The 14,144-nt window shown below is 35.8% G+C and overlaps 2 protein-coding genes across 6 annotated transcripts; both read right to left on the reverse strand.

Moving 5' to 3' along the window:
• Window positions 1-1,509: 1,509 nt before the first annotated feature.
• Window positions 1,510-5,870, reverse strand: LOC107931460 (uncharacterized). Of its 2 annotated transcripts, none has more exons than XM_016863339.2 (5): window positions 5,738-5,870; window positions 4,509-4,851; window positions 2,954-3,070; window positions 2,434-2,864; window positions 1,510-2,130 (listed from the first exon to the last, which is right to left on the reverse strand). In XM_016863339.2, exons 2-5 carry the CDS (start codon window positions 4,806-4,808, stop codon window positions 1,884-1,886), a joined length of 1,095 nt encoding a protein of 364 aa, XP_016718828.2. In that variant the 5' UTR covers window positions 4,809-4,851; window positions 5,738-5,870; the 3' UTR covers window positions 1,510-1,883. The 2 variants fall into 2 exon arrangements, with proteins under 2 accessions (XP_016718828.2, XP_016718830.2); XM_016863341.2 differs by lacking the exon at window positions 5,738-5,870 and adding an exon at window positions 5,539-5,729.
• Window positions 5,871-7,014: 1,144 nt separating this feature from the next.
• On the reverse strand, window positions 7,015-13,125 carry LOC107931480 (dual specificity protein phosphatase PHS1). 4 transcript variants are annotated; one of them, XM_041101501.1, is made up of 11 exons: window positions 12,617-13,125; window positions 12,354-12,431; window positions 12,086-12,228; window positions 11,524-11,728; window positions 10,963-11,139; window positions 10,650-10,810; window positions 9,199-10,288; window positions 8,643-8,789; window positions 8,303-8,530; window positions 7,783-7,940; window positions 7,015-7,632 (listed from the first exon to the last, which is right to left on the reverse strand). In XM_041101501.1, exons 1-11 carry the CDS (start codon window positions 12,674-12,676, stop codon window positions 7,272-7,274), a joined length of 2,808 nt encoding a protein of 935 aa, XP_040957435.1. In that variant the 5' UTR covers window positions 12,677-13,125; the 3' UTR covers window positions 7,015-7,271. The 4 variants fall into 4 exon arrangements, with proteins under 4 accessions (XP_040957435.1, XP_040957434.1, XP_040957437.1 ...); XM_041101500.1 differs by having other exon boundaries at window positions 12,354-12,452; XM_041101503.1 differs by lacking the exon at window positions 12,617-13,125 and having other exon boundaries at window positions 11,524-11,723.
• Between the last annotated feature and the right edge of the window lie 1,019 nt (window positions 13,126-14,144).

The following is a 14,144-nucleotide window of genomic DNA, read 5'->3' on the forward strand; positions in this document are numbered from 1 at the left end:
ATGTCTTCTTTCTTTTAATTTAATGGTCCCCACTTGTTTTATAAAAATAATAATTATTTTATTTAAAGAAATGGAGACATTACCATGATAAACAACTAAACAAATAAAACTTCACATTTCACCCAAAAGTTTTCCATAATCTCTTTGAATTTTGAGCAAAATCCTTTTCGGCTCAAAATATTATTTGTAAAAATTTAATTATTAAATCGTAGATAATAATATATTTTTATTTTTTAAACAAATCAGACGGATTAATCAAATCTACAAGAATAACTCAACTTCCGTTTAAATAAAGAGGTTGAATCATATATGGTGAGGGATCAAGTAGTGATCCAAAAAATTCTTAAATTCCTTACGTCGAGCCTATTTTACTACTCTTAAAAATATTTACAGATCAATGTTTTAATTTACATAAAAATATATATTTTATTATTAAAAGTTGAATTCGAATCGGGCCTCTAAGCTAGTCCCAGCTAATTTCAACCTATCAAATCAGATGAATAATTCGATCTTTAATCAGACACTCAACTCGGTTTCCTGATCAGAAAAAAGAGTTTATTGAAGAGCAGCTGAAAAGAAGGACAATTCATACATGGCAGGCAAGTCGTGAAACAGAAAGAATTGTCGACAATGGCCGGACCCCACAGAGGCAGAATTAGTCACCTGTCGACGGCTTTGTTCACCGCTAAACTCCTAAAAGCAAAGCATAATTAGTAGACCACACCCCATACCCATGTAATTGGCAAAGGCCTCTTTTCTTTTCTGTTCATCAGGACGGTATATCAAATCATAAATTAACTAGGCATTGATAATGGACAACAAAACAAATGATTTTTTTTATGACCCCAGTGACTTTACATATAGCATATTATAAATAGATTTTTAATATTTACTGATACTGTTTAATATCTCTCATATGTAAAGAGGTCTTGGATATTGTGAAAGTGAAGACAATGAGAGACAGATTAAGGAAACTCCATCATGGAGTTTTATGGTGCACAATTATGGAATCGAAGAGCTGTCTTCTTAGCGAATCATAGAGATCCAAGCCAAGAGTAGTGGAAATCAAGTACTAGTACCTTCATTTAGTCTAAAAGAGGCCTTACATGGTGGCCATTTCCAAACAGATTATATCTCATGTTTGATTTTCCATAAACAATAAATGTCATTAAGTCAACAAAGCAATAAGGTCTGGATGTCAACCACTAGAAGTAGAGATGGTGGACGGTGGGGTAGGGGAGAGTGGATGTAGATGCAGACATGCAAATAGATCATTTATGTATTTTGTTGCATTAAAATGATTTTGAGATATGCATATGGTGTCTAAACACAAGGTCTAGTATCTGCTTTCTATCCTTCAGCTAAAACACCTAATTTGCTAAAAAAACAATCAAATACAGTTAACTTCATGTTCTGATTGCATATCATCATGATAAATCTAATTTGACTTTCACGACATGGCAATCAAAACTAGAACAGTAAAGAGAGCGAGGGAAAAAGATTTCATACTTCTGTCAAGGAAATCCTATATCAAAATGGTGGGTTTACTGTTTAGTCACATCAACCTGCACTAGGTGGTCCTACATTCAACTACAATGATATGTTCAATTTTTTGTAAGTCTTTTCCAAGAATTTTTGAAGGCCTTTGGAGAGCCATATTCTGTTATCCATGTCTACAATATGTATCGAACACGAATGTTAGACATCATTGGTATTTACTACATAACATAATAAACCGACAGACTATCAACATTCCTAATGCTAATTCAGACATTGTAGAACAATTAAAGCCATGCCAAACAAAGATATACCTGGCACAATCACTAATATTTTCATATGCTAACATTCTGCAGATTCGAGGCAACATCACCTCACTTTCAAAGTCAATGACGAGTTGGAAAGGGATGTAAATAACCAAGGGGAAGAGTCTGGTTTGCCACTTCGGGTACTCCCATTGTTGGCATATATGACATCACTGACGGAGTTGCATGAGTGACTACATGTGACGTGTTGGGATTATAGTACTGGATAGCACTGTCCTGCTGCTGAACAGTTTCCCCCTCTCGCTTTAATGCGTACTGATAAATATTCCCCATGCTGAGCTGTTGATTAATTCCCATTGTGCCATAGCTATATTTGCAGTGAAATAAGAAGCATTAGATTAAAGAGGAAGTTCAATACGCTTGGAAGAAACATTAGGTATAAAGGTTTTTTTTGTAGAAAACAAAAATCTTCCAGAGTACAGAAAATTGCTTATTAAAGCCATGAATTTCAGGTGAAAATACGAGGAGGGGAGGGGATTCAGAAGCCACAGACTTGTTTTTAAGTAGCCAAAACGGTTTTGCATTAACAGTAACCAACCAGAAATAAATGTCTCCAAGTCTGAAGATTCAACTCCTAAATCCTAACTCATCCATGAAAAAGGGAAGGCACCTGTTATACTGGTCTGGCATAGTTTGGGTAGGGTTTCCAACTGCATATGGCTGCTTAACATCTGCCATATAATATTGATGATTTTGTGTCAAATAAACTTGTTTTACCATAGTTGGATGAGAATGGCCCATGTTTTCAGTGGATCCAAAATAATGCTGCTCTGGAAAAGGAACATGATGTTGAATATCAGAAGGTTCTGAAACTGGTTGGACATAACTGAGTTGCAACCCAGTTACATTTGGATCCATTGGATGGCATATGCCTTGCTGAAGCCTGGTCTGCTGAAACTTTTGAGACTCTAAGATTTGTGGAAATGAATCCTTTGGAAAAGTTAGCCTCAATTGATTTTCCACAGGTTGAAGTAGCATAGGCTGCATAGAACCAGGCACTGGTGTTGTCAAAGGCCGAAACATTGACAATAGACTCCCCACCTGCACCATAGTATAACAATATTCAGTCAAAATGGAGAATGAAGAAAATTATTAGAGGCAAAAGAAAATGTCGCATGAATCCGTCTCACCTGCTGCTTGTTGAGTTCTTGCTTGAACTTGAAACCCTTCTGGTAGTTATTTTCAATGGCACGTCTAAAGGAACTCTCATGCAAAGGTAAACAAGCACTATAGATCTTGAACCTCACCTGAAAATTGCAGAATGTGCATGAAAAACGGAATAAAGAATGGGAAAATCATCTAACTAGAATGAAGTAGGGCCTTATGCTTCAAGTCAATTAGAAAGAAATGCCAGCATCATTACAATGGAATTCATTTGTGTATATGGACTCCTAGATAGAAATAGCAAAACCTTAAAAACCTTATATGAACAAGGTTAATGCTATTACCTACCAATAGTTTGTTGCCAAATTTTATTCCTGTTAACTAAGTCCTACAAGTCTATGTCCGATGAGTAATGGGTGTTATGCCATATTTTGCAAAGTCAATGCTAATATTCTTCAATGGCTCATTGCCAAATTATATCCTTATAAGTCAATGAACAAAATCCAACACTTGATGAGTCTTGGGTGTTATGCCGCATTTTGCTATATCGATGCTAATACCTAAAAATGGTTGATCGCCGAATTATATTCCTTTAAGTCATTGAACTAGGTCCTACAAGCCTATTTCCCATGAGTCATGGGTTTTATCCCATATTTTGCAATGTTGATGCTAATACCTAACAATGGCTCATCACCAAATGTCATTCTTGTAAGTCATTGAACCAAGTCCTACAAGCCTATTTCCCATGAGCCATGGGTGCTAAGCCACATAGTGCGAGGTCAATGCTAATGCCCACAAATGTTCATTGCCAACATTTATTCCCTAGCTCATTGAACTAAGTCCTATAAGCCCATTTCCAATGAGTCATGGGTGTTATGCCATACCATTCAAGGTCAATGCTAATAGCTATCAATGGTTCATTGCCAGAATACATTCCCATAGTTATTGTACTTAAGTCCTATGAGCCTGTTTCCCATAAGCCATGGGTGTTATGCCATATTGTGCAAGGTCAATGCTAATAACCTATCAATGCCTAATCACCAAATTATATTCCTACGAGTTATTGAACTAAATCTACAAGCTTATTTCCAATGAGTAACGGGTGTAATGCCATTCCAGAGTACTGATGTCCATGCAGCCAAAAAATAAATTTGTTTTTTTCTTTATTTCTCAAGGGTATTGCACATCAAGAATCTGGAACAAGGTTCCACCGAAAAAGAATGCGGCCAAAAGGCACTATAAGCATCTCATAGCCTTGTTCTCCTAGATGTCTCTACATGTCAAACAGAAAGCAGAAACTAGCAAGAAAGTTAGAACAGAGATTCCATGCCATGTCGGTCCAAACTTTATGGAGACTTATACAAGCAACAGATATAGCATCCCTTCATCTATGGAAAAACAAGACAAGTTATGAGATAGAAAGAAGCCACAGGGGGACTGCAAAATGCTACCAGAAACCTTTCAAAGAGGTATCTAAGCATGGATTTCAAATACCAACTACGAAGATGATCTACAGTTATGTATCTTAGGCTTAAATCTTAAATGTCTAAATCTTTAAGTTAAGTGCATAATGTTACTTGCCTGGGCAGGAAACCTCCCATTGAAAGCAGATTGTTCCAGGTGCAATGTTCCAACAGAGGTTGCCTCATATGTACCATAAAGAAGCTTCATTTCGAAATCAAACAGAAACAGCTTCATGCCTGGCTTGATTTTCTCTACAACATCCAATTTTCCAGCAGGAAGACCAAAAACACGGTACATGTAGCACTGTGTTTTTGTTCTTGCATTGCACATAAATATAAAACCTGAAAGCTGCTCTTGGTCACGCTTATCATTTTGTTTTGCCTGCATGGCAATATCATTGTAATATGCGGTAGACATTTATTCACAAACTTCTTCACCTCTTCTCTATTCAGGGACAGGGCTGTCAAGATTGAATAAATCGATTCCATTTAGTTGATCTCAATCATTAGAACAACACTCAGTAGACAAGAGCATTGAAGGGGGGCAAGGCAAAAATGATAACTTAAGGAAGAGGGAGAAAACTATGAACCTAAAACACCAAAGGGATTACAATAAGCAATATATATGATCTCATTCACAGCAGGAACCGTAATTCACAATCCATTCAGATTAACCACCACATCCTTGCAACCAATCTATGTTTCGCAAAACTTTCCCAAGAAGCTACATTACACGGACTCTTCGTTTTCCAGTAAGTACTCAAGACAGGCACATATTCAGACATCACTACTGGTAAGATCCTCCATATATATATGTGTGTGAGTGTGTACTCATATCCAAACTCACCCAAGTTCAGGTAACATAACTAAGGAATGCTCTATTTATACCCACATCTTTTTGTGGAATCTACACTCCACTCAATATCACCTGAGAAAAAATGATCTTTTCCAAATTCATAAAATTAAAATCTACAGCTTCTTAGTTAGGTAACCCGGTTACTGATTTCAGATTAAAAAAACAAATATATATTCTTAATTTACCTACGTAAGATAAAAAGAAATTTCTTTCTACTAAAAGAATTTACATTCAAAACATGCAACCTGTTCAGGCTAAAAAAGATTGCTATCAGTTATTTTTGTTGACTTACACCTCGAGTAAAACCAAAAGATAAGATTATAACGGATGAGAATCAATCAATCCTAAAATTCAAAACAAGAATAACAATTTAAAAAAAAAATCCACCATGACCAGCCGATATCAAGAGGAAAAGGGAAAATGGCATTCTGGAAAACCAAACAAGAAAAGAAACAAAGGAAAAATGAATTTGCTAAAAATAAATTAAAGACCTGTTGTTTTCTGAATAACATTTGAAGTTCTGTTCCGTTTGGTGTATGAACCGTGAACTGTGAACTATGAAAAGCGCGGATCAAATAAGGGGGGAAAACAAGAGCAGTGAAAAAGTAGGCCCATGGAACGCAGACACTGTAGCTTGAGGCACATGGTGTTGGGCTTCATAAAAATATAGGCTATATTATATTGATTAAAAAAATCATATAATATATAAAAATTTAAAAAAATCAAAATTTTGTTTTTAAATATTTTTTATAAATTTAGAAAATATATAAATTTAAAATTTAAAAGTTCATAATCATATATAAAAATTGGAATTTTTATAAAAATGAAAAAAAGTATTTAAATTTTAGAAATTGAAAAAAAATTTTAAAATTTTCAAAAATATATATTGTAGAAAAGTTGTAATAAATTTTAATTTTTTTTAAAAAAATTCTTAACTCTAAAAATTCAAAATACTGAATAAAAATTCAAAAAAAAAGTTTAACTTGAAAAAAATACTTAATATCTAAAAATTGAAATTTTGAAAAATTTTAACTTAAATTTTAAAAAATTAAAAAAAATCAAAATATATAAATTTTATAAAAAATTTAATTTTTTTAATATTACAAAAATGTATATATTTTTTAAATTTTATGAAATTTTGAAAATATTTAAAAGATAAAAAAAACACAGTCAACATTGGTAAACTATATGTCAAAGTCAAAGTGTTTTTAAAAGTATTTAATCTTTAAAAACTTTTTCTAGTCTTTGAATATTTTTTAATTTTAATAAAAATAATACCACATGACACTTTCTAATTAGTGTTACATGTCAACCAGGTTTTTTTAAATACCATTACAAAAGAATGAAAATAAACCAAGTAACAGAAGATAGTTTAAGTACCAATACAAAATGAAAAAAGTTTTAAGTAGTAAAGATGTAAACATGTAGAGATTTGATGAGAAAATTTCAAACCAAAATTTATCATATGGTTGTGGAAGGCATCTGGCATGTGGATAGCAATAAGGTGAAATATCAAGTACTAAAAAGACAGCCGTGTTTATTACTTGCATTACAATTCAAAAAGCAGAATAGAAAGGAGAAGAGTAGGTATTGATGCATTTCTAAATAAAGACAGCTGGTAATTGTTAGGTTGGCAGTCACTTGATCATTAAATGTATGGAAATTTTTGTTTGAAATGCATTCAAAGCATGATTAGGGTCTTTTTTCTAATATCTTATTCTCAAAACTGTGAGGTTCTTCTTTAATGATCCATCCGTTTATAGCTTAGTTGCCAAAAAAGAAAAGGCTTTTCATTTATTTTGGCTGAAAGAAGACAATGGCCAATGATACAGAAATGCACTCTAAAAACATTTAACTTAAAACCCAGTCTTGATCTACTTTGCAGTAACAAGGCAAACAACTCTGTAAAAAACCAACTTGTCTCCCTTTCACCATTTGAGATGGTGATCTCACAAAACAAGATTACTACTACTAATAACTGCAGAGATTTGGTTCCAAGTAAAATGACCAAATATAGACCGACCGTTACTGGTCCATAACCGAGTGAGATTGTCTCTGTGTGGGGCTTACACTCCCACCACGGTTTATTTTGAGTGCATCCAAAGCTTTTTGTATCTCCATCGTCATTGCACTGTCCACACTCCCTGAAGATAGCTTCTTGTGTGCTTTCTGCAAATGAAGCTTGAGTGAGCTGCTGCTCAAACCAGCATTCTTCCCGCAAATTGGACATACTTTCATCATTGGTTTTCGCTGATGCCATTCCATTGAAACCTTTCCATGCAGTTTCCGATCAAGATCCAATAGTATCCTTGCAAACCCATCATTTGGTTGGGCTCGACGGTGAGCTCGCTTGAGGGAGTTCCATGCTTCTAATAAAGTTAAGTTCCTGCCCATAATAGCAATAATATTTGATTTGATTGGAAAAAAAAGATTCCAGTGAAACCTAAGGTTTACTGATACTTGAGGTACTTTAGCAGCAATGTAGCCTTCTACGTATAAGTTCTGTAAAAAGTATATAGCATGAAATACTACTTACTTCCGTAGCATCAGGTATGCGATCACTACTGTGGCACTCCGACTTTTCCCTTCAAAGCAATGAACTAAGACTCTTCCACCTGTATGTTCGACGTGATCAATAAAATCACAAACTTCTTCAAAGATACTGCTGATGTTTGAATCTTCATTGTCATATATCTGTTTCAATACGGCACATCGCATATGTTATAGAAGAAATTTCCATGCAGGTAGCAGAAAACCGAGACACAAAATCAGAGGGTTCTGCATTCAACACTTCCGTAGTGCCGAGTCTAAGATTTGTGTATAAAAATAAAATGGCTGTTACCACTTTCTATTCCCACTGTGGTTATATCCACCACAAATATTATCGTGGTTCAGGTCTACTTGAAGTTGAGCCTGGTTAGTTCAGTTTTTGATGTCCATAGCAGAGAAAATAAGCAAAAACTAAAATCGGATTTCATCTAGATGCATCAAACAAGGCAACTTTCTTCACTAGAAAGGAACTGACAAAAAATGAGAAGGGAAGAAAAGGTACTTACGGAAAAGTTTTTGTACTTGAATAGGTCATGGTATTGAGAATCTGCCTGTCCAATTTCATTGGAGCACAAACACAATATATGAGTAATTCCAAAATGCTGCAGTGTGTAAGCAGATCTCGCAGCCAGTGCTCCACCAATGAACAAGCAACTCGTAATTAAAGATGGTTTCTCTGTGTTAGCGGCCTCGGATATCAATGCTATCCTGTCAAGAATATGCTCAAGCCTAACCTGTATGTTATAATAGCCAAAAGGAGACAATTAGCATCTGCAGAATGCTACCTCAAAAAATGAAGTAATAGATGCATAGCAAGAAAGCCAAGAAGCTGAATAAAGGTATTACCTTCAATTCATAAGCATCTACGACACTGTTATTATCACTACCCTCGAAAAATCCTGTATTGAAATTGTTATCCTGGCAGAGTTTAACAGCATCATTTTTAAGCATTTCATTCCATTGCTCCAACTCTTTGCTTGATTCCGCATCAACCTAAATGCAAAATAGTATTTCATAATGGAGCATTACAGAGAAAAGATTGACCTAGGTCAAAGGTTAATATTAATACATTTAACATGGCACCGTCCCAGAGTGGCAACTTGCAAACACTGCTATAAAAGAATTTACTTCCTACATGCATGGTGTGATCGTTAAATGCGTAAGCACATAGAATCAGCATTAAGCCAGTCCAAGCAGTGTTTAGTGGCAGGAAACAAAGATATTGTTCTATGCATTACAGAATTTTCTACAAGACTAGTTGGTATTTAAGACTCAACCTATGCATCATTTACTCTTGTCAAGGAGAGACTTCAAAGGTAAAAAGGTGCACCTTTCAATAATCTCTATAAGTCGTTAACATATCTAATTTTCCTTTTAAAATGACTTTACATGTATAACTAACCTTGGCAAACTTATTGAAGTCTCGAAGCTTGGCCGTCAAACGTAAGCTCCTATGTGGCTCTCCATTACCTTTGTAGAACTTTCCATGCCAGCCATCTCGTGACACAGGAGAACTAGAGTCCAGGCTTTCTCTGTGCCCTGAAGATGATGTTTTGGGAGCTGATCTCTGTGACTCTGAATCACTACTGTCTGCTTGGTTATCACTAAGCATTCGCTCCTTAGTTGGAGTAAATGGGAACGAAGCTCCTCCAAGGCAAGGAGTATATGGCGATTCGGGAACTGTATAATCCTCCTTGTCAAAGTCCCCTGATGTTGTCTTATTTATAATACTCAAAAATTGGCGTAACAAGCTATCTAGTTTTTGATGAAGTGTCAGCAGGAATATATGGAATCCCTGCAGATCCCTTAAAGCTGCACGGAATCCACTACGAAATTCCTGAATAACTGAGGTCGCTTCCATCCCCTGTACATCAGTTGTTTCAGTATCTTCTGGCGGGGCAGATCCTAATTTCCCACATGTAATATCATGTAACAAGTTGGAGGAGTAACTAGAACTATTGAGAAGTAACTCAACCAATTTAGGATACATTACTTGATCATTTGAACGTTTTCCTATAGGTGGTCGACGCGGTACACCAGAGTCTATAGCCACAATGTAGGAATCAGAATGGAACGACTCACTGAATGAAGAACCAACTAGGCTCATGTCACTAGATCTTGGTGATTCTATAATATCAGATAGATCAGAGCTCTGTGATGTCAATCCTGGACTATGAGTGCTTAATCTGCAGTCAACTGAAGATGCCCTTCGTTCCTTTTGAATAGCTCTAATCACCCTTGGACGGAATCGTTTGATTGCAGTGTCAAAGGCTTCATCAAAGGAGCCAATATTTGCAGAACTTGTTTTGTCTGTTAACAACAAATTTGCAGGATTACCACGCCATCTTAGTTGACGGCAGGGAAGTCTATCTTCATTTCTAATGACAAGGTCCAACATCAAGACCCTACCCAAAGCTGCAGCAGTTCTTTCTGCAGCCTCCTTTGAATCAAATGCACTTGAGCTTTCCAACAAAGGCAATCCATGAACATAACTGCAAAAGACATGGTTCTTTATGTTCAAAATGATGCAAAAACAATGCAACTATTTTCCTTGGATGTCTAGCTTTCTTCCCTAATTGCTCTCAAACTTTATCTAAATTACTTTGTGCATAAAGAATTATACGAACCACTTTGTGCAATAGTAACATCATACCTTTGCAGCAATCAAGAATAAATTGCTACTGTCACGGAGACAACCTACAATCTACTGCTTGATATAAGGATTTTCAGAGCCCAAACTTCAGAATTCCAAGGCTCTGGGTTTTGCACTAATCAGTGGAACCATATGGCCATAACCACAATCAGCTAATTTGATGATCATTGAAGTCTAATAAAACTAAGCTTTGTTCTCACCTCATCAGCAAAAGGCATCGGCTAAGTTCTAGTGCCTCCAGAAGCTCTGAACATGTGACTTCACCTACTTCATCTCCTTCTTGGGTTGCTGTAACTCTTGCTTTTTGTGCGGCTTCCTTTATCTGGAGCCACTCTGGGCTACAATTATGAACTACTCGAGCCTGTTCCAAAAGAACAAGTATTCATCAAGACATCAACAGAAGAGTTAAAGAAAGAAAAGGGGGGGGGGATAAAACAAAATGCTGACAGTCTGTGAAGGTTGGACTCAGCCAAAATGGTAGAACCGCAGAACACCTGAGTACAAAGGTACAACCTGAGGTGTACGAATCCCTAGCCACTTTGCAAACTCATAACCTAGGCGTTCTGATTGCGTGGCCATCCTTGAAGATGAAAACTTTATAACAGCTGCTGCTTCCTTTGGAGAATTATCATCAAATATAGGCTGGTTGAATAATGCAAAGAAAACAACTCCTCCAGAATTTACAGTAACCTAAAAGCAGACGACCAAAGATAAAATGAAGTGGAAGATGAGAATATAACTAATTAGGAAGTGATTTATCTATGAGTCCAGCAAAGTCTTCATCCTTGGTATGTGAACTCCAGAGTTTTGAGCACATAAAATGTATATGGAAATTATAACACAAACTCTAGCAGTTCAAAACGTTCATTATTTATGTATATTTACCCTTTTTGGCATCTGAAAACTATCTATACTACTGAATAAACGAATCCATTTAAAGTGAGATGCATCCAAATCCCATGTATAAAGAGACCTGATAAGCAAATAAAGAATAGGACACCAAATATTCAAATGCTAACACAAAGTTGAAGAAAGTTGTCATTCCAGCTATAATGGTTATGATGTATCACACACCTCAAGGGCTTTATTCTGTTCATCCTCGGATTGTTCAGCGCTACTGCTATGCTCAGTATGGTGAAGTGAAGATAGCATGTCCCAGGAAAAAGAGATTGACTCGATGTCCAAAATGGCTGCTTTACCTAGTCTATCCCACAAACTTATTTCGGAAGGTTGCTCAGCGGAGGGAAGGGACTGTGAATCAGTGGATGATTCTTCTGCACTGAACAATAATAACAGTGAGAAGTAACAAGGAAAAAAAATCTCATCCATGATAATTTGACGCATCAATTTCCTTATTATACAAACTAATGATATTCAATTGTGGGATGGTTAATCATTGGTTATAACCTATGAAATAGTCCTCCAGTGGCTTCTGATTACCTCTGGAGGATAAAATATATGCCAAAACATGGTAATGTAATAGAAATAAAATTTAAAGATACAGAAAAGTGATATTCCATTATTGCTCCATGATTACGAGGGCAATGCTAATGCTAAACAAAACAAAGTTCATAAATTCATAAATTAGTACCAAATTATTTCTAGTGACAACTAATTGAACTATGAAATGACGTACCAAGAAGGCATGTTGACGAGCCTGTTGGGACGGTTAGGGAAGCCAGAGGATCGGTTTTTCCCGCTCCGTTTACGAACCAGTTCCAACCATTGGCTGAACCGATACGCCGGACCAGCTGTTATATCTCCCAACATATACAATACCTGCATTTCATTATTATTATTATCATGTTTTTTTTCTTGGACTCCCCAGTTTCACATTGCTCAAAAAAAGAAGAAATATTTAGGCTTTCTAACAACCAAAAAAAAAAGACTTGTCATGTTTTTACCCGGGAAGTGACAGTTAAGGGCAATGGGGTGTCAGGTTCGTAAGATCTGAGGTCCACTTCTTTGTCTTCCTCTTTTTCCTGTAATTCTTGCATATATAACTTATCAAAAAAATGGGAATGCAAAAAAAAATAAAAAAAAATTGAGTGAAATCTTAGACAAGAAAATTTTTTAAAATTTCTTACATCATTGGGTTTATTTAGAAAAACAATGATACTGATTGAGATAACGAAAAAAAAATTCTTTTTTTCCTTTTTTTTTTTACCTGGAGACGTAGAGGGTTGATGATTGCAGGAGCAGGGCTTTCTTTTTGGTGTTGTGCCATTCTTTTTGGGGGGTTAGTTTTGAAAGATAAAAAGAAAAAATAGAAAAAAAAATTGGAGGCCACCGAGGCCCAAAGAAATAGCTGAGTGGTCAAGTTAGAGAAAGATGGGGAAAAGGGGGTTATAGTTAGTTTTCTTTTCTTTTTTAAGTTTCAATTAGAATTTGGCAGTGGAAAACTGTATCTTTTATTTTCTGTGTTTTGGGGATCTATGATTGGGTTTCTTCACCTATAGCCTATAGGCTACAGCAAAGCAGGCGCCTTTAGTAGTTAACAAGCAATAGAGGCAGAAAAAAGTGGAGTATGATTCGAGTGGGTGGGACTGTGGGAGCTTTTGTATTAGTTTCATCATCAGATTATTGCTTTATTTTCAGCAAGGATGATGATGATGGATGGCAGTGACGGTGTAATAGTTAGTTCCCAGGTCACCTTCAGCAGGAGCCTTTCGGCTTTGGTGGGGGCAGCTAAATTGGTGGTAATATTATAAAGGTAACCCATCCATCCCATGTGATGAAGCTGCTTTAACATGTACTAGATAACTTGTAAGCACTTTTTTTTTCTATGCAACGTTGTGTGCATGATCCAAGAAGCTCAAAAAGTAGTCCAGTTAATTTGTTTTTGGCAACTAATTTATTATAATTAGTTTAGTGTCAATTTATATCTTATCTTTTCGAGCCTTAAAAATGTTGGTTTCATAGATAGAGAGGTTAAAATATCCTGGCAACTTTCTTATTATATTATTACTACGTATCTTTACGTTAGTCAATCAAGTATATTCCCTTAAATTTATGACATCGTTAACAACTTGTCGTAGTATAGTGGTGAGTATTCCCGCCAGTCACCCGGGAGACTCGGGTTCGTTCCCCGACAACGGCATGATATCTGTTGAATCATCTATTTTCTTGAGTGAGTCTATGTGTATTTATGGTTGCATTCATAGGAGTTGGATGCAGGATTTCCAATTTTTCCCATCTTGTAATTAAGTCTAATTAGGTTTTGTGTTGCTCGTACTCCTCTGTTTGACATACGGATATCAAGATATGACCTCCAATGATCATCCAAATATATAGGAAAACATAGAAAATTTAACCATACCTATGCCCGATGTATACCTGCATCTGATGCTCGTGTCTGAGTAAGATAGAGTAGGATTTATGTGTTTTTTTATTGTTTCTTTGAAATGTTTCATTTTTATCACTATTAGGTTTCCTTTTCTTTTCTTTTTTCTGCATGTATCTATGCTGTTTTCTTGCCTATGTATTCACAGAGAGGAAGTTGCAGTTGCCCCAATATTTTGTTCGATCTCCATCTCACCAAACCCTGACTGTAATCCTAGAATCCACCCAATCCTAACCCTTTGATACGAACCAGAAATCTGAGAGAAGAAAAGAAGATAATCGGAGAAGGAAAGAAGAGAAAAATAGAGAGAAATAGAGAGTACCGAAATGTTTACTTTTCATTCGATAACTGC

The sequence above is a fragment of the Gossypium hirsutum genome, chromosome D09 (assembly GCF_007990345.1).
Source record: "Gossypium hirsutum isolate 1008001.06 chromosome D09, Gossypium_hirsutum_v2.1, whole genome shotgun sequence".
Classification (NCBI taxonomy): Eukaryota; Viridiplantae; Streptophyta; class Magnoliopsida; order Malvales; family Malvaceae; genus Gossypium; species Gossypium hirsutum.